Source organism: Hyla sarda, chromosome 6 (assembly GCF_029499605.1).
Source record: "Hyla sarda isolate aHylSar1 chromosome 6, aHylSar1.hap1, whole genome shotgun sequence".
Lineage (NCBI taxonomy): Eukaryota > Metazoa > Chordata > Amphibia > Anura > Hylidae > Hyla > Hyla sarda.
The window spans coordinates 209562826-209587494 of NC_079194.1; the positions used below are offsets into that span (position 1 = coordinate 209562826).

The 24669-nt window shown below is 39.0% G+C and overlaps 1 protein-coding gene across 1 annotated transcript in view; it reads right to left on the reverse strand.

Annotated features, from left to right (window-relative positions):
* NKD1 (NKD inhibitor of WNT signaling pathway 1) overlaps positions 1–24669 on the reverse strand; it is an 86170-nt gene that overhangs the window by 36647 nt on the left and 24854 nt on the right. The window contains exon 4 of the mRNA XM_056526358.1: positions 5892–5949. Within this exon, the coding sequence (XP_056382333.1) occupies positions 5892–5949 (58 nt within the window). The remainder of the gene's footprint in view (positions 1–5891; positions 5950–24669) is intronic.

Sequence of the window (24669 nt, forward strand, 5' to 3'; positions counted from 1 at the left end):
GCTCGACCCACAACTTATGCACTTGGCCTACACAGAGCCAGAATCTCAATCCGAAGGTCTTCTCTTTGGTGACTGGTTCATCAAAGAGATTTCCAAGTATGTAGGGTTGTTCTCGTTGCTTAATAAAGCGCAGACCTCCCTTAAAAAAGTATTCCAAAGAATTTTTTTGGAAAGGCCGCGAAAGGAAGATGCCACTTTCCTGGCCATCAACATCAGGAAAGACAACCCTACAGAGGCTCCTCCAACTTCGACAGGACTGATCAAGGATCCACATCATACCAATCCACCCCCTTCTTCCGGTCAAGGGGAAGGCCATTGAGAGCAAGAGGTCATCGAGGCAATCCCAGATTTTGACCATCATCAGGTAAGTGTGATGCATCAATCTTCTTCCCAAATTCGCCTAGGGGGAAGATTCCCAATTTTTTCCCAAGCTTGGAGTATGATTACGTAAGATTTTTAGCAAACTCCAACACAGGAGTATCCTCCTTGCCCCATACAATTTTTTTGGGAACACCACAATCTAGTAAATTCTGGCACTTTTGTCTGGACAGAAATATTGTCCTCAAGGTGGCATATCTTCCGGGACTATTTAATTTCGTGGCGGATTGGAATTCCCGATACCTAATTGACAGCAGTGACTGGAAACTCGATCAGCGAATCTTGAAGCTCTAGCAGTAGATGGCTTTCTCCAACTCCGGCCTCCAATGACCCTATATGCCTTTCCTCCATTCGCTCTCATTCCGAGAGTTCTCCTTCAAACTCTGATCCAGCAATTGACCCTAGTTATAATAACTTCTTGGTGGCCAACCCAATCATGGTTTCCTCAAATCTTGGGGATGGCAATAGACTTTCCACATATCATCCTACCTTTCCTGGAAATTCTTCAGGACCCTGCGAGGAATCCTTATCCGTTGGTAAAATCAGATCTTCTCTCTCTGGTGCCTTAGTTGATCTCATGTTAGCAATCCTTGATTCAGAATTTTCACAAACTACTCGAGACATCCTCTCCGAAGCCTGGGCTCCCGGTACCAAATCGGCTTACAGATCAGCCTGGAAGCTTTTGGTTCATTGGTGCATGCAACAGGATTTGGATCCCTTACATGAATCTATTGCCAACATTTTAAATTTCCTTTCTTCTTCGTTCGAATCTGGCAAAGCTTACCATACCATAAATGTCTACTGATATGCAATTTCTTTTTACCATCCTCCTATGGATTCTATTGATTCTATCACTGTCGGTCAACATCCCCTTATTTGCAAATTGATGAATGGTATTAAATTCAAGAGACCTCCTTGTCCCAGATACCATTCTACTTGGGACGTTACTTTGATATTTAATCTTTTCAACTCCTGGGAAGATAATGATCTTCTTTCCCTAAAGTTTCTGTCTTTTAAACTTACTACCCTCCCTTGTCTTATTTCCATGAAAAGGATATCTGATGTTAGAGCTTTGGACATCTCTCGCAGATCTTTTTCTCCTCAGGGTATAAGTTTCACTATAACTAGACGTACTAAAACTAACCTCCATACTGTATTTTACCCCGCTTTCCCTCACCAAGACAAATTGTGTGTGGCTCCTTGCCTTACGGTTTATGAATCTAAAACCCTTCATCTCAGATCTACAAACTCATCCCAACTACTTATTTCATATTGCAAGCCTTTTCTTCCAGTCTCCTCTTCCACTCTAGCTAGGTGGGTTAAATGCACTATGCAACTGGTCGGTATTGACATCTCTCATTTCGGCGCCCATTCTACCAGGGGAGCTATGTCCACAAAGGTTTTTCAGGCAGGAGGTTTTTTATCAGATATTCTTAAGACAGCTGATTGGTCTTCAGAATCCACATTCAAGACCTTTTATTTTTGTCCAGATTCTCATGTATCTAGTAGAGTTACTGTATCTAAATATAATATTCTATTGAATGTTTTATATTATTGTAAATGATAAGCTTTAAACTGGCATTATAATAGGAGCCTCTTGTTTTGTAATAAAATTTTAGATTTTCCTAGTATTGTGACAGAAAATATGGATTTTATTATAGACAAGAGGTGAGTATTATCCCACCCTGTGTTGCCCACCCTATTGCTGTTTTATTTGTGTTCCCTATAGCTTGATAAATTTACCATCGTTGGACTAATCTCCTACTTCCTGATCTCCTACTTAACTCTGCCTGATCCTGTTCCAGTTGAACCTGTTTACCTATTGAGAAGTTCTTGGATTTATCCATCCTTTAGTTTATTGCTCCAGTTGCTTTTTATGAGACTACTTACCTTCAATCAATTTCGCACCAAAGAAAGAGGGACTTGAAGGGACACCTGGACCTTATATTACCTGTGCCTCATGCTGATTGGTGGACTTGTTACCTAATAGTATACCTGTTACAACCTGAAAGATTTGTTCTGCTGTTACTGTTAACCGTTTATTTGCTGCTATTCTGAGCTAGTAAAGAAAGAATGGCATTATAATACTCGCCTCTTGTATTTAATAAAATCCATATTTTCCATCACAATACTAGGAAAATCTCAAATTTCCATGTGATTTTGTTGTGTGGTTTTAATGTCACTTCTTGTGTCCGCTGGGACACAAAAATCATATGTATTGAAACTGCTGTTGAGGTCGGAGTTGTCCTGCAAATGAGCGATCTGGTCTGCTAACCAACCCCAGTCCTGGGCTGCTAGTACTTATGTGCAGGTGTTCTTGCACCCTAGTAACCTCTTGAGTACTACACCTACACTGTGTTGGAGCAATTTTTCACTAGCAATAAATCTCTGAAATTGCCAGCAATTTCCATAAAGTGACATGGTCTTGAGCCAGAATCGCCTGAGACACCGTATTTAAATGCTGCAACAAAGTCCAGGTGCAGCTCTAGCCTAAAATCTAGGCAAAGTGATCTGCTCAATCTTATGTAACATGATAAAAAGTGTGCTGTTATCCTGTTCTGTGGGTGGTCTACACAACTTAGTGAGCAACAATTACAACACAGAGCAAACACCTGTTGTCTCTCTATGATCTGCCACATGTGCAACATAACAAACTAGCATGGACTATAGTTCTGGTATATAGTATATTTCGTTTTCCCAAATCTCATTTACATACTTCAGAATTTTCTAGAGAGAAATTAACCTATAGTGTGAATTTTAAAATCTGCAGTACATTTCTATGCAAATATTCACAGCGGAGTGAAAATGAAGAAGACAAGGCTAGCCAAACATACTGTAGGCTATGTTCACGTTTTATATTTTGGAACGTTTTATCATCTGTAAAACAGCCTTTTGATGTTTTTTTTTTTATTATTGTATATATATTTTTTTACTATTGGGTTACTATTGCCTGAATAAAAATAATATTAAAAAAATGACTGTACATATGGTCAGACATGTCAGAAGACTACATTGGTTAGGGGGCTGTGATCCCCATAAAAAGTTTTTGGTTATGTTTACATTTTGAATTTGCATTTTATCCTATAAGTGCTTACAGTCATCCAATTTATGGTAAACAATTCTTTTACAATACCGATGTAAGCTGTCAAAAACTCAGAATGTCTGCTCCCAACTTTTCAAAAGTGAAATGTATAAGATGCAAGGGTGAACAAAAGCAATAGAGGGTCCTGTACAGGAACAGTATATAAGCCCTTTGCTCTCCATAAAGCACACCCCATCTAACAGTCTGCCAAAAATTGTGAGCCAATGTCTTTTTATTCGCTCAGTCTCTTACATATTATTTAATAGGAAGCTTCTAGTTGATTTTATGGTGACAGTATTGACTATGCCCATATTGACTGTGCCCATAAGCAGCTACACAGGTTGCACCCTAAACAATATGAAGTTGTTTCTGTTAAAAGAGAACTCCAAAATATAAAAATTGTCCCCCATACTGCCGGCAGTAAAAAATAAAGATGTACATACCTTCCTCCGCTCCCCCGGGGGCTGCCGGTAACTGGCTCCGGTCTCCACCACGATCCTCTTCCTAGTTGCCAGTGGTCGGTGAGTCATACTGCACTCAGCCAATCACCAGCCACAGTGAAGTCCCGACTCGACCGGTGATAGGCTGAGTGGCAGTCTGAGAACGCTTCAAGACACACAATTCTTCACTACACCGGCACCTGCTGCCGGGGCCAAAAACGTCACACTGCCACTCAGCCTATCGCTGGCCGAGCCGGGACTTCGTTGCGGCCGGTGATTGGCTGAGTGCAGTATGACTCGCCGACCACCAGCAACCAGGAAGAGGATCGCGGCGGAGACCGGAGGCCCCAGGGGATCGAAGGTGTGTACATCTTTATTATTTTTTTTTTTTACTGCCGGCAGTATGGGGGACAATTTTTTTTATTCTGTAGTTCTCCTTTAAGCCACTACCACCTATGTGTTTTGAAAATGCCTAAAATCTATTAATGAGTTATACTTTCACCCCAGTCCAATATTTAGAGAGTTGGAATGCGTACTACCTAACGGTTTCCATATAACTGACATTGCACATCATACATATCATATGTCAGCCATTTGTCTATACATAGGGCTTATGGTCTGGAGGTTTAAAACTCAGAATCAGACAAGGAGAAAGAATTCCTCCCCCCAGTAATACACTCCCATTATTGATTCCCTGAATACAGGCAGATGTCCACCAATGAAAGAGGCATTAGATATACACTGAATCACATAACAAGGATGGATTCGTTGTCTACAAAATACTTTGTAAGTTACAACATGCAAAGTTTAAGCAGCAAAAATTACATTTGCAGAACATGCGAGCCTTTATAAGAATAAAAGGAATTGTGTTAGCTTTTCAATAAGGATTTTCTGTAAAATAGCCTTCCTCCAGAAAGATAATGCGATTTCTATTGACAGCTCAGTGCACCATGTAGTAAACACTCACTACTAAAGGCAGATTCGTATTACTAGTAGACATGAGTAAGCAAGGCTAGGCTTATACTATGACATGGGGATGACAAGGCAGCCACGTTGACTTTCAATAACTGCAACACTGATGTTTGGCTCACAAATTGTGAGGCCAAAGTCCTTGTCTAGCTCTAGGCTAAAACACAAAAATGAATAAGATAAATTTATCATCAGCAAAATTGTGGCAGAAATTTTTGAGATTGAATCTGCTTCATTTATCAAAATATGATGATTTTGGTGGGGAGGACTAGAATGTCAGCAAGCCTCATTAGGATGAATAGGACAGTTAAAGGGGTACTGCGGTGGAAAACGTATATATTTTTTTTTTAAATCAACTGGTGCCAGAAAGTTAAACAGATTTGTAAATTACTTGTATTAAAAATTCCCAATCCTTCCAGTACATATTAGCGACTGTATACTACAGAGGAAATTCTTTTCTTTTTGGATTTCTTTTCTGTCACAACCACAGTGCTCTCTGCTGACGCCTCTGTCCATTTTAGGAACTGTCCAGAGCAACATATGTTTGCTATGGGGATTTTCTCCTGCTCTGGACAGTTCCTGACATGGACAGAGGTGTCAGCAGAGAGCACTGTGCTCGTGACAGAAAAGGAATCCAAAAAGAAAAGAATTTCCTCTGTAGTATACAGCTGCTAATAAGTACTGTAAGGATTAAGACTTTTTGATAGAAGTAATTTACTTATCTGTAACTTTCTTGCACAAGTTGGTTAAAAAAAAAGTTTTCCACCGGAGTACCGCTTTAAATACATTTGTTGCCAAAAATCTGATGCGTGTGAATATATTCTAATGGCAGCACAAATCTTAGCACTTCCATGGATGCCAGATGGAGAAGCATCAGATCATGCTTGTGACTATCGGCAAGCATGTATTCTAAAAATGGATAAGTAAACTTTTGCATAACTTTTCATTACACCATGAACATACTGACAGAAGTCTACATATTCTACTGTAACACATACTCTGTGTATATCTGAAGTTCTTACCTTCCAGATGAAAATGTTCGTTGCTGATGTTCCCTTTATAGATATCCCCTGATGGATCCTGCCAAAACAGGAAAATAATAAGTGAATGAATGAATACATACAATTAGTATGATGAACAAAGCATGAGGATAAACTGTCTAGTATTTTTTTTTTTTACCCAAAAAGTTGAAGGGGTTGTCCCATCTCATTGTCTTGCTTTTCCCAGCCACCTCCAGCCTGTTTGCCACTGCTAGAGGTGGTCGGAAAAGCCAGAAGCAGCCAAAGCAGGGAAGTTACACAATAATTTAAACTCTGTCAAGTCAATGGAAGTTCAGAAAAGTGAAAAAATGAGATGGGACAAACCCATTAAGTATATATTTTTTAAATATTTTTTTCTAAACGGCAGCAAAATATAACTAATTGACATACAGGTTATAACCTACTTTTGTAATGCCTCTGTTCTACAAGAAATGTTTCTCATACTTTGGCATCCGCCGGTTACAGAAATCTAGATATGCTAACAGCAGAATGAGTGGAATTTTCTTGAACAAATCCAAACATAGATCCGTAAAATTAAGGACACAATTCCTAAATAGTTTTGTAATGACAGAATAACTCAGCACTGAAATGATGTAACCCTGCCAGATAATAAGTTACCCAAGGGTGTTCCAGAAGATTAAGGAGTTTTATGCTCAGGCATGTTCCATTAAATTTTCTTACAATTCATGGATGCCATGTTTAAAGGTCATCATTCAAGAGACAGATGGGGTTTTTAAAGGGTTTCTTAGATTTTTCCACATACAATTCTATCAGTTGCTTTTTAATAACTGTCAATGTGCAGCAGTAGAATTACAGATGAAAGTTCATTGCATACATATGCTTTGTTTTGCTCAATGTATCTGCTTCACTGACATTTTTGGTAAAGGTCCTTTTACAGGTAGCAAAAATTGTTACAATTTACTTGATTCTGAAAAATAACAGTCTATTAACATTATTTATGGCTATTCTGTTGAAACATTCATTTGGTCAATTTATAATTTTTTTTTAAACAAATCTATTATAGGATCCTTAGGTTTTTAATGGGTCTTCCATCACAGCTACAAGTGTCCATTTGTCCCATCTGACAAGGTTCCATCAGGATTCATATTTGTAAACTCCATTTATTATAGTGTTACTGTCATAATAAAAAAAACTACTTTTGACATGTCACACATGTCACACCAATTGCTAGATATGGCTTTACTCCCTGGCTTGAAGCTCAAGCTGTCTCATTGCATGAGTTGGTCTCCATAGACTTATAGGCCCTTCTCCATCAGGTAAGGCAGGTGACCAAGAACCCAATAATCTATTTGGCTGAGCTTCAAAGATGTGGTGTGCAGATGGAAGAAACTTCCAGAAGGTCAACCATCAATGTAGCACTCCACCAATCTGGGCTTTATGGCAGAGTGGCCAGAAAGTAGCCTTTTGTCAGTAAAAGACACATGAAGACCCACCTGAAGTTTGCAAAAAAAAAAAAAAAGCAAAAAAAAAAAAAAAAGAATGTAAAGGACTCTCAGACTGTGAGAAACAAGTTTTTGGCCTCAATTCTAAGCATCATGTCTAGAAGAAACCATGCAATACTCATCACCTTCTCAATACTGTGCATACAGTGAAGCATAGGGGTGGCAGCATCATGTTGTAAGTGTGTTTTTCAGCAGCGTAGACATGAAGTCTTTGTAAGTATTGAGGGAAAGCTGAATATTTTAATGAAAACCTATTCCAGAGTCCACTGGTCTCCAGACTGGGCTGAATATTTATCTTCCAATAGGACAATTACCCTCAGCACACGGCCAAGACAACACAGGAGTGGCTTAAGGACAACTCTGAATGTCCTTGCGTGGACCAGCCAGAATCCTGACTTTAGCCCAATTGAACATCTCTGAAAAGACCTAAAAATGGCTGTCCACCAATGGTCCCCATCCAACCTGACAGAACTTGAGAGGATCTGCAGAGAAGAATAGCAGAAAATCCCCAAATCCAAGTCCACAACACAACAAAATATGAAAATAATGAAAGGGTCTAAACATTTCTGAGTGCACTCTACATAAAAGAGAAGTCAGAGCAAGGATCCACTTTTTTAACAAGCCGGGCAAAGGGAGATTTGACTTATTTTCCTGTCTTGTTAAAAAAACAGGCATTCTATTGCACCATCCTGTTTAACATCTGTTTTGTGTTAATAAACTTGCAATTGACTATAACACCTCTTAAAACACATACAAACTGATAGAATGGATCTATCAAAAAACGCACACTTAGCTTTAAAAAGTTTCCCTTAGTTTTCTGTCAAAATCTTTTTTCCTTTTTGATGTAAGCATAGCCTTACTTATCTGACCTTTACATCAAAGTTGTGCTTGAAAATATCCATGATGACTGTTTGCATATTTACATTACTCTGAATGATTTTACATACCACAAAGGGAAAATAAAATGTCACATTTCAAAAAATTTTTGTCATTTGCCAACTATATACATTATACATTTCAAGCCAAGTTGTGAGCTATTGGACAAAATACAGAGCAAGCAATGCCATTTGGCTGAAGAAGTGTGACAGCTGGTTCTGTAGTTTGCTGAGGAATATTTGTGCAAATCCAATTAAGCTATAAATTAAGCATCTGAAAAAGCATTGTTTTATATATGTATTTAAAAACATTATATGAAATTTAAGTCCATTTAAATGGATGGGAAAAAGATTCCTCCATACATAACTAATAATCATAGTATATAAACAGTTTGGAAAAACTTTAACCCGTGACTAAGAAGATTTCGAAAGTCAACGCTTAGTTTCCAGGAACAATGCTCATCTTACAGCAGTTGACCGGTCACACATGTTGGAATCCATCTACTGAAAGACATTACAGTCTCACTATATGCTGTCTGAGCATTACTTCTACAGTTACACTAATGACATGGATTATGAGTACAATAATAAAACAAAAAACAACTAAGCTTATTGTTTAAAAAGTATGAATAATTATAATATATTATTATTTTGTTTCATGAATGGTTCTTATTATATATTGTAGTTGTAGTTGTTATTATTATATAAAGAATTCACAGATTTAAAACACAATACACACACTGTATTCTGTATCCATGCCAAGCACATGGGGGAAATACATTTATTCATTTTTACCCCATTTAGATAAGAACCCAATACTGTAAAGCCACAAATCAGTTCAATAGCAGGGATTATTACTAGTTCCATAGTGACTGTATTTGAGAAGGACATAAACAAAAGGGTAACACTCATTTGACTAAGAGAACTACAGTATGCTCCCTGATCTCACCCATATTTTACTTTAGCTTGGATGAACCTGTATGTTTATTTGAGGGTAGAACAATGAAAATCCACATCCCAGACCTTGCTTTCCATTGAGCTATATTTGGGAGGTCGCAATAAACATGTATGGACAGTGGCACATGAATGCCCCTGGCACTACAGTTATGGCAAAAATTGTGACAAACTCCAAGCACAGATTAAAGGGCTACTCCACCCCTAGACATCTTATCCCCTATTGTGGGAACCCCCGCGATCTCTTCTGCAGCACCCCCTGTCATCTGCTGCACAGAGCAAACTTTGATCCGTGCCTGATGATGGGCGATACAGGGGCAGGAGTATTAGGTCACGGGACCCACCCCTCATGATGTCACGCCCCGCCCCCTCAATGCAAGTCTATGGGAGGGGGCGTGGTGGCCATCACGCCCCCTCCCATAGACTTGCATTCAGGGGGTGGGGGGTGGTGTCACAATGGGGCGGAGCTGTGACATCAAGATACTCCGTCCCCTGCATCGCCCATCATCAGCCACCGATTGTCATTCTGTGCAACTGAGAAACAGGGGTGCTGCAGGAGAGATAGCGGGGGTCCCCAGCGGCAGGACACCTGCCATCAGACATCTTATCCCCTATCCTTTGGATAATTGATAAGATGTCTAGGGGCGGAGTACCCCTTTAAGTAAGAATGGGTTGCCATCTGTCAGGATATGGCCTAGAAGCAGATATCCAGCATGCCAGGGCGAACTGTAGAAGTCTTTAAAAAAATTATCAACACTGTACATACATAGTCTTTGAATAAACTTGATGTATTTGTCAATAAAAATGTATAAAATTCTGAAATGCGTATAATTGTATTTCAGTATATTATAGAAACATCTGATCAGGGGTCAAGTCCTGGGAAAAAAGTTTGGGAACTCACCCAGGATTTCCATTTAAAGGAGTACTAGACATCTGCCACTGGGGACCCCTGCATTCTCCCTGCTGCAACCGGCGTTCGTTTAAAGTATTGGGTGCAGCAACGGAGGCTCATGACGTGATGCTCACGGCCCTTCAATGCAGGTCCATGGGAGGGGGTGTGATGGCCTCCCATAGACTTGCATTGAGGGGGCATTACTGTGATGTCACGAGCCTCTACCCCGCATCACCAGTCATCCGGCATGGAGCGACGTTTGCTCAGTGCACCGTATGTCTGGGGTGCCGCAGCCGAGATCGCAGGGGTCGAAAGCAGCAGGACCACCGTGATCTGACATCTTATCCCCTATCCTTTGGATAAGGGATAAGATGTCTAGGGGCAGAGTACCCCTTTAAGGGCTGGTCCTGCAGGACTCATGCTAATGGGAACTGCGTTCCTGCTGTGGAAAAAGTGCAGGAACTCCGTTCCCATGAGTTCCTGCAGGACTTGAGCCCTGCATTTGATCAAAATATTTGCAACCACTAAAAAAGCCAACTTTGTGAAACCCAAAAGCTTTTCCAAAATGGAGCTTAAAAGCTTAACTATCAATAGAGACCTGTCGATGTTTTTGTTTTGTCAGGGTTTGGGTGCTGAGACCCAGACCCCTATGAAATTCTCTCTGTTTGTTGTAGAGATTGGTGGGTATCTTAGCACCCAGACCATGGCTCATCAAAACTATATAATTTTTTTTATGACAGTTTAAAAGGTGGGATTTTTTTTATAACACTTTAAAAGGTGGGATGAGGTGGCTAAATTTAAGTTGTAGGAGAAGATGGTGGTGGGGTGTTGACTATTGGAATTGGGGGTCAGACATAAATCATCAGGTACTTCACATATAGATTTACGTAACTCTCCAAACTGGTGCTGTAGAAATAGTGGTTCCATAATTGCTACATTCGGTTGTCTTTGCGTTCTCCTTTTCTGCTAGTTATTCTTGGTGCCCCAGACATTTTCAGAGTCTGTCAACACCTGGGTTTACATATGTAATTTATTCCAACACAGGATAGTCATCCTAAATTATGTTGGATAGAATTTATCTGTAGTGTGCGAAACCTTATAGTACCACATCTAATATTATTGTTTTTATGGCAAATGACCAAATAACGCTGGAAATATTCAATAAATAATTTCTTTCAAACAGGAGAAAATGAATCTTGGGCATGTGGATTTTTTACCCTCGTATGCTGCATAGCATAAATCTGGTTTCTATTACCACGTCAAGTTATTGTAAAACTCCTTTACGCCTACTTTTAACCCCTTTATGTTTAGGAAAAGGTCTGCTCCACATTGTTTCTCTGTCCAGTCTGGCATCCTGCACACGCCATACATACATCAACATGCATTTTAACAGGAATTAACATTCTTGACATTTCTTCTCTATTTTTTTTTATCTCTTCTGATACTAAGGCGACTTGTCTGTTTTCTTGTCTCCCCCTTCTCTCCTGCTCTGTCTTGAAGCCCAAACTCAAAGCATACTTCCTGGCTCTATAAGAATTTCCTAATTGGTTTAGAAGGAGGTGTAGGGGGAAGGATGTTGAAATTCAGCAGATGCAGCAACCAGTGGAAGGAAAAATGTAGTTATGCTTTCAAAAAGATTTTTTTTAGATAAAATGTAAAAATATCTATTAAAGTAACTTGTACCAAAATAGGTAATATCAACAGAGAAGCAAAATCTAATTCAGCATGTAAATTTATTGCAGATTTTTCTCTGCTTAAAAAATATGCAGCATGTTATTTTGGATATACACAGTCCATTAAAAAGAACCTCCAGAATGGAATTACTATATTAATTTTGGGAACATGCAGTACCATGGGTCTGCAAACTGTGCGGCAAGATCACACACAACAGTACAACAAATTGGCATAATTTTGCAGTGCATTTTTGGCTGTGTAGCATAAACAGGCAATACATATGAGGATTAAAGTATGACAGCATACAGTCCTGAAGTTACTGTTTACAGGCACCTTTAGTCCTATTTCACGCACACTTTTTAAAGCTTTTTTTTCTGTCTTCCAATAAACACCTTGGTGTATAAAAAAAAACACTGCAAACTAATGTTAGATGAAAGTCAGTAGGAATTAAAGGGGTACTCCGGTGCTTAGACATCTTATCCCCTATCCAAAGGATAGGGGATAAGATGCCCGATCGCGGGAGTCCCGCCGCTGGGGTCCCCCGGGATCTTGCACGTGGCACCCCATTTGTAATCAGTCCCTGATTACTGTCGATCACGGGGCCGGCGGCGTGTGACGTCACGCCTCCGCCCCCGTGTGACCTCACGCTCCGCCCCTCAATGCAAGTCTATGGGAGGGGGCTTGACAGCTATCACGCCCCCTCCCATAGGCTTGCATTGAGGGGCAGAGCGTGATGTGACACGGGGGCGGAAGCGTGACGTCACACGCCGTCGGCCCTGTGGTCGCCGGTAATCAGACTCGGAGCGTGTTCGCTTCGGGACTGATTACAAACGGGGTGCCGCGTGTAAGATCCCAGGGGTCCCCAGCGGCGGGACTCCCGCGATCAGGATAGGGGATAGGGGATAAGATGTCTAAGCACCGGAGTATCCCTTTAATGAAATGCCAAACCCACTTGGAGTTTTTTCTTTGGTGTTTTTTTCACTCATTTAGGAGTTTTTGGGTAGTTTTGGGCTCTGTGGCAGTTTTTAAAATCTAGTTTCTCTCCCATAGAAGTCTGTAGGAGCAAAAAAAGAAAAACATAACACCATAAAAACGGCGTGTGGGTTTAGCATTGACATTTTTTCTGGCATTTTGTCTCCCTGTTTCTTTAACAGAAATCCTTGAGTCACATGATAAAAAAATCACACGACTTGTCATATTGAAAACACAGGGGGAAAAATGTCAACGAAAAAAAGCAAAATGCCACATAAATTGCATCTTGGAAGTGCAACATTACAGGGCAGTTTTTGTTAAGTGTCTAAGCCTAACACCAGTTTTTCTAACCTGGAATTTCAGAAATTGAGTTATCTATGCTGTGAGTTAAGGTCAGTAAACCAGTGGTAGGGCAGGTGATGGTATTCAGCCGTATAAAGGTGCCAAAATACATCAAATGTACACTCTTGTTAAAATGGCCATTGGGTGGATTGACACATGGCAAATTTTTTTGCAAAAAGGTCTGTCACTTTCCCATTCATCTGAATGAAATATGCAGAAATCCATGTACTTGCCACTGAAACATTCTGATTCAGATAAATGGAACCGATTTCTAGCCTCATAAATGTCTGAATCTAAACCTATCACAGGTAAATCCACACTTTGGCTAGGTTACCACACCTTTTTAAAGTGTACCGTAGCTAAAGTTATACCACTTTTCATTTAGAATGCATTTTGGGCCATTAATGCCCCAAAATATGGCCAAAAAATATGGCTGTATTTGGGCTGTAAACATTCCAAACAGGGTATGACACTTTTATGGCCATAAAAAAGATAGTTGTGACATTAATGTCAGTCTGAACAAAAGGGCCATTTAGTACTGAGTTCAATAGAATAGAATAGTAAACAAATACAACCATTTAAGGTTATGTTTACTCATAGTATTTTGGTCAATGTTTTTTTTAACCAAAACATGGAATTAACACATGGAATCAACACAGAAAAAAATTTGTTTTTTGCCCTTTTTGACAGCCATGCCCATTTTAGGAATTTTAAGGGAAACTGAAGGGATCTGACAAGCCATGTGTTTTTTGAGTGCACACAAATTTTGGCACTAAACCCGAGAAAAACTGCCGGGTCACTATGTGTGAACATACTGGGGTTTATTTACTAAGAGTGGAGTGTAGGTTTCTTTGTGGGTTTTGATTACCGACTGGTATTTGCCCAAGATATTTACTAAGGTTTCCCTACATTTTGCACTTTTCCTTACGTTTTGCTTTTTTTTTTACAACTGTTCTGATCTGTCGGGTTTTCCTCAACTCAAATCCACCACATTTTCTGTGGAAACCATAGTAAATATGTTGGGATTTTTCAAAACTGTCGGGGCCACGACCCTTTTTGGGGGCCACGCCCACATTATACCGTGGCCAAGCCCACTTTTCGGGTTTTTCTTGCAAATTGTGTCGCAAGGGACGTGTAACACAATTTGGGTGCAAATCCCCGACAAAAAAGAGTCGGGATCACGTTAGTAAATAAACCCCACTGTGTGTGAACATACGACATACACTGAGGAAATTCGACAAGGAAATACTATGGGCAACTGGTCAGCTTTTCCTCTGCACAGGTTTTAGTACTTGTGTTTGTTGGTGGATTTATCAAAACCTGTGGAGAGGAACAGTGAAGGATCAGATTCCAGAATTCATTTTTAAAAAGGCCTCTGAAAAATGAAAGTTGGAATCTGTTTGGTTGCTATGGGCAACTGCTCCATTGTTTCGCTGCACAAGTTTTGATAAATTTCTTCCCCTATGAGATCAAAATGTTGATAACTGAAGAAAATAACTAAAGGTAAAATTCACGCATGGTAGAAACGTTAGCAGGAATGTCTGTGAAGTATTAGAATAGGATTGTATATTAAATGAAACAATCTTCCAGCTTTAAGTATTCTGTGTTTGGTTACAAATTAATAATCTGTAACTAATTAAATTCTTACATTCAGATCATCTGCCGGGATTGATGTCTATTCAACCATCTGCAGCAATCGCATTAAAAAGTCAGGTGTGAAATCTCTATGTTCGTTAATCTGCACAACCTTCGCCATTAAAATAAACATTAAAGGGACCACAGACCCTTTAAACTCTCAAGTGATTGTGAAAATAATTCAATGGGAACTCATAACATAACACATCAATGGGTTTGCGCCGAAAGCTAGCTTTTGTTTTTTCCCTTTCAGCCAAATGAAGTGACTCCTAGGGATTTTATTTGTAACAGGATTGCTTTTATTCACCATAGGAAGTCTTAACACAAATCTGTTCAGTACACTCATTCAGCCGGGGTAAAATACAAGTGGCTGGAGAGATGGTATAAAGAGAGCAGCTTGTCTGCATACATTCCAACATGACATCGAGATAACTATGTCCGTCTGTACTTTTGTCCTGAAGGAGTTTCTCTTTAATAGTTGCTTAAAAGGATTTAAGATAATATGATGTTTTTTTGGTTTTTATATAACAGTCAACAGACAAGATCTAATATAATCTGATTGGATGTGAAAATGGGTTATGAATATGGCCCTATATTAGTTTCTCATAGCTGATCCAGTTTTTTTAAACAAGGAATATATGTGTTCCCCGGGCCACCATAAGTGTCTGTAATGCAATACCCAATATAAAACAAGCTTAAGGGGATTGTCAGCTTAACATGCTCTATAAAGGCATGTTGTTCCATTAGATAGGGGTTCTCTGTTCAAAACCACTTATGTTACCTATAAGTATGAGCCATCCTAACTGCAGCTATTGGATCTTGAAAATGTATATCCCAATTGTTTTTTTTAAACTAGGAATCCTTTAATGCTTTATATTAAAAACTTGTACACTGCAGTTTTTTTGTGTACGTAGAAGTAGACCAAATGGGCTCCAACCTTTCCTTCCATCGTCTGTCAGGGGAACCTAAACTATGAATACACAAGAAAGGAATGGGGGCTCAATCAAAATACCAGTATGGGTGCTGATCAGTGTACCAAACAATAGACACCAACGGAAAAGAAAGAGAAAGGGGAACACTGAATAAATGTATCAGCACACCAATATATAATGTATTAATATAACAATTATTTATTAAATAACATATAGCCTTAGTAGACAACTACACAAGAAATAGAGAGAGAAGACAATAAAACCATTTAAAATAAGTGGGTTTTTATTGTTTTTTTAATGGTTTTATTGTCTTCACTCTCTATTTCTTGTGTAGTTGTCTACTAAGGCTATATGTTATTTAATAAATAATTGTTATATTAATACATTATATATTGGTGTGCTGATACATTTATTCAGTGTTCCCCTTTCTCTTTCTTTTCCTTTTAGGAACCTAAACTAGGCTAATAATAAGGAAATCACATGGATCAGACTCTGTCACTTATCATTTAGTACCCAACTTGTGGCATGCAGGCGGCAGCAGTATATATATATGTATAGTTCCTTCCTCAAGTTATTGATATAAATCCAGGTAAACATCATCAATCTGTTTACCCTCACCGGTCACAATGCTAACAACCATAGGAAAAAATATATTGATTTCTTGGTCATTCTTTATAGTATGCCATAAGATATAACCCAAAACTACAGCAGCTATAAGTATTCATTTTACTGTATCACTTGTGTAGCAAGTGTCCTAGTTTAAAATAATTAGAACAATTAGTTTAAAATAATTAGAACAATAATTGGTCACACATATTCTGTAAACAGTGCAGCCTCTCCATAAGACCACTTGTTGAGAAGACCACCCTATCACCATTTTTAGTTCCTCATTTATTGTTCATTCTTTAAGAAAATCACTTTTTTGTCCAATTTGGGTTAGTCAGCTTATTTTTTTTTAATTGTATTCGAATAGTTGGGATAATGTAATGGCCAAGTAAGGCTTGACTGTCGTGCTGGGAGGGCCACATGAGTGATCGCTGGATTGTTCATGCGGTCCTTTTCTGCCATCATTTATCACCCACACATCCCCTATTACACAGGTAGATATAAGATATGATACTAGCAAGCAATGGATTTAAGCCCAGAAAAACAATGCTAAAATAGGAGAGTGCTTAATGGGGAGAGAATAATATGTTGCTGCTAGACACTACCAGCCTGTGGAAACCAAAGGATCCACACTGAAATGCAACCTGACTGATCCTTCTTTAACACTACGTTACCTGTTCAGGAAGAGTCAGCACAACTCAACACACATGAGATCAGCCAGTTCCACTGACATTGCCAAGTTTGTCTGACTTTACTCTTATGTGTTTGGGCACCTTTACATTTTTTTTTGCACCAGATCTAATATCACTGACAGGGTTTAAACTTGAAATGTAGCATTTTGTAATAACTCCAATTACAAACCAATAAGAAGTGTAAATAATTTTGGCACTAAAAAGCCTATAAGTTGCAGTTAGGTACCTAAGACTGCTGATGGCGTAAACTATAAACTGTAGAGAACAGTCCTTGGGTTGAGTAATGTACCAATTTTAAGTTCAACTTTGCAGAATAAACTTTGTTCTAAGTAGATTTTCCAAGAGCATTTCAATTTACTATCGTAAAATAAACTAGAAATTCTTGCACATGAGCCAAAATGATGGAAACACATGTTGGATACTCCAGGTCATTTGAGCTTTTTATTTAATTAAAAAAAAAATTTTTTTTTTTGTTATAATGTTATGGCTGTGCCAAATCTCATTATAAAAAACGGGAACTGTACCTTTGAAGACAATAAATATATAATATCCCTTACTTCCATCTCCCCCTCCTGTCCCACATTCCTGTGTCCTCCCACCCTCTCCCTACCCCATCCTCCTTCATACTGGCATCTGTGTTTGTAATCAGCAGGGAAGCAGTTAGCCAGGGAGATGAAAGAAAGAATTGTCTCAGGCTTCCAAGCTTCCTGGATAGACCACTCCACTGATCAAAGGAAGAAGGCACTGCTGTTTGCTTTGTGTTTCCCTCAAATAAGCCCCATTAAGTGATCCCCACACATCTTATAAGCACAACTTCAATTCAGCATCTACACAAAGAAGTTTTCACAGTTTTGACACTGTCTCCAAATGTCTACAAGCTACACCTAACGTATCATCCATGTCATGCCGAATGAACAATGGCAGTGATATGGTTTACAGCAGGCACCTGCACTAATGTAGAACAGGACAATTCACTAAACTGCTCTTCTTATCATATGAAAAAAAATATATTCTCAGTATAGTATTGCAATAATAAGACACTTAAACCCATATTTACCATTGATAAGCTGCCAAAATGATTTTGATTATAATGTCTGTAGATACTCTCATTCTTTAAAACCTGTCAGTTGATATGTACAAGTCTACTGATGCACATAAACTGTGGGAAATTGCCTTTCTTCATATAGGAAGTCTTACTTTTAACAAAAAATTCCAGTTGAAAATGAAGAATGAGCTACTGGATAGTAAGTTTATGTGTTCTCTAATGTCACATGAGAAAACATAACTACCTTTATTTACCATCACAAGGAGGTAGATGTAGACAAACCTGCTTCGATATAGTTCTGCAAAGAAATACCTGGAGAGGCTAAAGCTATCAATAATCTTATAGTCACTCCAGAAATAGTAATGTTAACTCAATGCAGATAACTTCATGTGGTGGCGTTGTATTATACACAGAAGTTTGTACAAGACTGAGATAATCATATAAAGATTTTGATGAAAAATGGATCAATGACCCAATATTCATCATACAAAAAATAGCATGTGACTCTCTTTTGCTTGTGGGATTCAGCTAGGGCTACACTATTGTGGTCGCACGACATAAAGATGTCACATCTTTTAATTGCCTATGTAGTCGTAATACAGCTTGCAACATGATATGATCACAACATGACAATTGCCCAAAGTCCTAAATTCTTTCTGCTGTGACCTTTCTTTTAACTTTTCTGAAATTTAGGTCTTTTTCCAGCCAAATGACAGCTAAAATAAAGTTGCAAGACAGCAAGTCAAGTTGCACAAATATTTTGTTCACGTAACTCAGATGCGATTTACTGTTGTATACACAGATACGAAATACACAAAGTAAAAATACATAAATTAAAACAAACAAACAAACCCAAAAACTCATCAAAATTAAAATCTAGACACCCAGTTTTGTTTATGATACAGTTGCCATTCTCTAACACACAGCTATCACTTCAGCTCCTTCTTTGTAAACCCAGTCTAATAGACAGCTCACCTGATAAGAAATGTAGCCTCAATGCATTTTCATATTGGAAAAATTATAGTTTAAAAAAGAAAAATCCATATTTCCTTCAATAAGAAATTAATTATTGTAGTAGAAAAAAAAAGCCACTAAAAGCACAAAGGGGAGAAAAAAAGCTGATGACATATTGATAAAGAACTAATCTCTAAATCTGGGTGTCCATAACGGGGACATGGTATGAAGATCTAACTCTGCATACCAGCAATCCACAAACACAACGACAGATCTCATTGATCCAAGGCCAACAATTACTGGCTGTCGTCCCAGAGCCTATTTCAGTATCAGACTCTGGACGGCTATCAAGACTACAAATGTGTGTTCACTGTCCAACTCGTGTGAGGCCATGATAGTGTGGCAGGTGTGTGTCTGTGGGACAGCTAATAGCTTCACATTGTGATCGACTGTCAAAATGTTTTGCTTCCAGCAAATGTAGTGTTTGTGCAAACAATGAATTTCATATGGTGCGTTTAGAAGGGGGTGGAGAGGATGTCTTTATGACATTTCTGTTGTTATCTCCCTAATCCTTCACAAAACTCTTTCATCTTATTTTCTATACTCAAGTTGACACACAGGGAATGAGATTTTATAAATTCTTAACACCTACCCTGCTGAGATGAAAGGTCACAACTGATCCTGTAACCCAGGATGCTAAAGCACACAGCTTGCAGTTTCGGTCCATGTTTCTTGTGGGACAACTCTACAATTGTAGGTCAACTGTTTCTTCTAAAGACTGGCATGGAGGCAAATACACTTTCCCAAAGATTAAGCCAAGATATTTGCTGTATTTGAAAGGTTCTTGGTTTAAAACACATCTGCAGAGGTGTTTTGGATCATAACATTCCCTATTTTGGTTTTCCTTAAGTAAGATATTTTTGTTTGATCGTTGTTAAAGAGAGTGTCCAGGGGAAGATTTTTTTTTTTTTTTAAAGGAGCAGACTGGTTAAATAACAAATAAATGAAAAAGCAAAAACAAAACAAAAAAAGAAGTATTGCTCAATTCACTGATTCCCCCGACTTTGTTGTTCTGATGATCACTAGAGCCCCACTGATCTCCACTTATTCCCCCCTTGGTGCTTTCAGTCTTAGTGGTAGTTTCTAAAATCACACAATGCCCTTGGTATGGTGTTTGTTTCAAGGAATTGTGACTTTTTTCCTCCCATAGAATTCTATAGGTGGAAAAAAACACCAGAAGAACTGCCACGTATGTATGTATATTGGCATTTTTCTGGCATCTTCCTTCCAATTCTTCAACAAAAGCCTTAATAAAACAATCAAATAACTTGTAATGAAGAAAAAACATAGGATATAAAAGCCAAATTAAAAAACACATACACACTAATACACACTATTGTTGGTAAAAAAGCAAAAAAAAAAAAAAAAAAACTGCATTATGTGGTGCTTTTTTTCCAGGCCAAAAAATACACCAAAAGTTGTGCATGTTCATAGCTTAAGAGAATGGCTATAAAAGCATTGGTTGCTGGCTGGGTAGAGATAATTAACATAAGACTGGCACCACTTGGAAAGTGGCCATCACTTGGAATGGAAACAATAAACACATTTGCTGCATTAAAATGTGAAACAATTACCAGCAATAACGTTGCACAATATTCTAGAACACATTGTATTTGTAATGATTGATTGTCACATTTGAACACAGACACATCTGATGGCAATGTGGACCTACACAATACTTACTACAATAGAGCTGTATGACTAACTAAAAGTTGTTAATTTCAGCTAGAACACAGCAGATGATTGTATTACAGTAATACAATAAATTTTGGTCCTCATAGTTCCCAAACCTTTCGAATATGTTTCTGGCTTTGGCTCAAAAAACAGAAGAGAAAACCCCTCAAAACTGCGATGTTAAAATAAATAAATAAACAAATTATTTGTGTAACACCCAGCCTAGGAGTACGTTTACACGTACAAAAGCCGCTGCAGGTTACTATCTGCGAGTCTGACGCAAGCAGAATTTCCACTGCCGAAAACCCACAGCAGCTTATGTATGTGTTAATGTACTCTTAGGCTATGTTCACATGACAGAATTTCCTTACTGAATTTCCTCTTTTTTCATGCAAAAACCATGGTACACAAGTCATTTGAAGCAGATTCCAAACAGGATTTCATTGTGAAAATGTTGCCTGAAATCAAAGTCACATTGATGTCAATTAAAAATTCTGACAAGGAGTATTTTCTGCTACAAGAATTGACCTCTTTGTCAGGACCTTCCATTCAGCCCTTTTATCGCTCAAAAAATGTCTAAAAGCCTTAATGACAGAATTATGTGGCCTTTGGCCACCCCATGTGGCCGTGGCCTCATCCCCATACAGCAGCTGCAACATGAGGCTGTATCCTTAAACTTTCTTAAATGAAATACTAAAATAAATGGAATCCTGTTGCCTTTAGAAATACTAACATAATGCACTGAGTGAATGTTCAATGTAACCACTAATCCTTAAGCAAAATATATTCTTAAAGGAATTACATCACATCCGTACACATGACCTTGAATAGTCTTTGCAAAGCATTTTTGAAGTGGGTTCACAGTAAATGTATGAGAGTCATAAAGGTGGCCTTACACATACGTTGGCCAAACCCTTTAATGTCTAAATGACTCCCAACATACATTTGGGGGGAAGGGAGACATTCAGCTGTCAAACACCTGGCAACAGCGTATCTTCAGCAGAACAAAGTATCAGGGATATTAAAATCAAACATGCCCAGTTGTTGACTTCTCTGAACTCTGGGTTCAGACGAATTACTAAGGTGTTTGGTGGTCTCCAGATTCTCCACCAACAGATGATCTTTACCGCCCGACTCTATTGTTCTTGAAAGGAAAAGGCAGGCCCACAACAGTTTGAGTATGGCTTACCACTTTCCTCGCCATAGAGGATGCATGAACCTTCAGCTGTGCTAAATGTTATGTGTAGGGAGAGCGCGGGAGAGGTAACTATCGGACGAATGAACGTTCAGCCTACAGTTATTAAAAATACATGGCCACCTTTTTTGGGTCTTTAGCAAAAGATCAGGTTTGCAGTTTGGTGAGTACTGAGATGGCACAAAAAAGCTTGTTCAAACCTGTTTTTTATCTCTATTTATGCCACAAGGATCCAAAAACTCTATAATATATTTAAATAAGGAGCTTCCATAACAGTTTCCTTACTCCTAGTCTCAGAAGCTAAATAGTTAAAGCTACAGGATAATACAGAACAGCTGGAAAAAAACTGAGAAGGAACTTTTTGCAATAAAGTTGGGAGGAAGTAAAAACCTGGGTGTTCTCCTTGTGTCGCATTCCACACACTCACTAGGGACTCCACAATAAGGCATAGTTCCTTCATATTAATTCCAGATTCCCTCCTAATCAATTTAATAGGGATTACAAGCAGTTTATACCAAGGACATTACAAAGTACTGTATAACTACTGTACTGTACTTATGTCTAAGAAAGAGGTTTGCCCCCCAGAGTAAGTGATGGCACAACACTAGGGTATGCCATCACATACTGATTGTAGATTTCTCAATTCCAGGACCCTATAATGGGGCAGAACTGTAGATTCCTGGTAACTGGGACCATCACTGGAAAAAAAAATGTCAATAGGGCCTCTGTCCCTTCATTCTGCAGCTGAGCCTTGTTCTTATTTATCCTAGAGACAACCCATTAGAGCCTTCTTCTTATTTATCCTAGAGACAACCCATTAGAAAAAGAACTAAGACTAAATGTTGTTTATCCTGTTCAATGCAGGTGATACAAAACGTTTAACTTAAAGCAGATATGTTCTTGTAGTATATTCTTTTACAACATGGCCCTGAGAATATGTCACAATTGTGGTCCGTAGGTGCTGAAAGTAATATTTTCAATTGTAAAAACCTGTATTGTTGGTCATACACATTTTTCAAGATGATCAATACAATAAGGTGGCCACTGATGTAAAGGTTTCTGGAGGTTCTCAGAAGGGGAGCTATCCTAGATAAAGGCTCTGCTTGTTGGGACAGGCATTTATGTGCAACTCCTGTCAGCAATTCATAAGAAGAACAATACCATCAGCCTCTCCCTAACCAAAAAACATCAAACTGTAGATAAGACATCCTTGAAGACGTATTCCCATCTCTGACAGATGTGGGTCCCACTTCTAGGACATAGCGCTATCTCTAGAATAAGCCCTTTAACCCTATCTTGTCGGGATGAGGCAGTTAGAGGTAGCTGGAATTATGGAATAAGCTTTGGATAGGGGATACAATGTTTTTCGGCAGAGTACCCGTTTAAGGTAATGTCAAACACCTCTGAATCAACCTATCTTCTGTACAAGAAAATATCCTTTCCATGTCATCTCTCTGTAGGAAAATTTTGGACAACCATATGCACATGAGAGAAATAGCTGATGATGTTGAAATTGTTGACTTCCTCTAATGGGGTGATGTGGGACTGCATCATGTTCGGTGCGGCCACATCTCTTCCCCTCCATAGCCTGCAATGTCCACTCTTAGTGGGGAAGTATTAAAACACGAGCAGAGTTAGGGTTTGGACACCAGACTTAATGAGGTCCTGCCTCGCTTCTCTGCTGTAAGAGACGGGCAGGAAGGAGGTTTACCAATGGGTGAGCAAATGAGGACATTGTTGTCTATGGAAGGGACGGAGCCGCTCCGGAAGTGCTGGAATACGACATTCCTCTAAGTCCCCAAAAACGTAAGAACTAGGACGCTAACTGACTTTTTTAAATTGATGGCCTATTCCCTCTATAGGCTAACAATACCAGATCACCACGGGTCTAACACTAGACACCACCACAGATCACGTTAGTGCAGCAGTCTCTTAAATGTTTACCAGCGCTCATTCAAGTAAGTAACATGCAAGGACCAGTGCCAGAAACTTTAAAATGGCTGCTGTGCTTGTGTGAGTGCCACAGCCTCTTTAAACAGCTGATGTCAGACCAGTGTCAATAAGATATGGATCGGACATCAATTGTAAAAAGTTAGTTAATCCTTTTAGTAATTGGATGCTTCATTAATAAGTGAAATAGTGTGGAAGGCCACATCTCCGGTCCTCAGCCTTGGCACCTGAGGCATAGTAAGGACCTCCAGGCCACAACCAGAATAATTTAATACACAATAGTGTGCTCCGCTGTGACACTTCTTTTTTTATGAAATTTGATTAGTAATTATAAGAATTATAGCACATCTGTGCTATCTGTATCCTGTTATTAAAAGTGCCTGACACCATCCGATCAAAGCTAACTAGGACAAGCATTACATCTGTTCCAGAAGATCAAGTGCACAATGAGCTTTTTTTCCCTAACGTATATTAAAATTGCACATTCCACAGTGGCCAGGGGACTGCACATGGCTACAAAACCAGAGATGTCATACAAACAGGAAATGTGCTTTTCTTTGAACTTCTCCTACTGAAGAGGCCTGGGGCAGTGAATTGGGAACAGCTGCTCTTTCAGCTCTGCTCAGTTCACCACACAAGTCATGCCCTCTTGAAATGTCCTTCCCCTCCCAATCCTCATCACCACTGATGAAACACAATTCCGTGTGAATTCTGGCAGGTGAGGAAGTCCTGCAGAGCCGCTCATTCTGTCTATATTAGGAAGGCTGGTCTGTTAACCAGCTCGCTGATATATGGCATTGTGGTTTGGTGACAATGTATGCAAAATGTACAATATTACCCAGTTT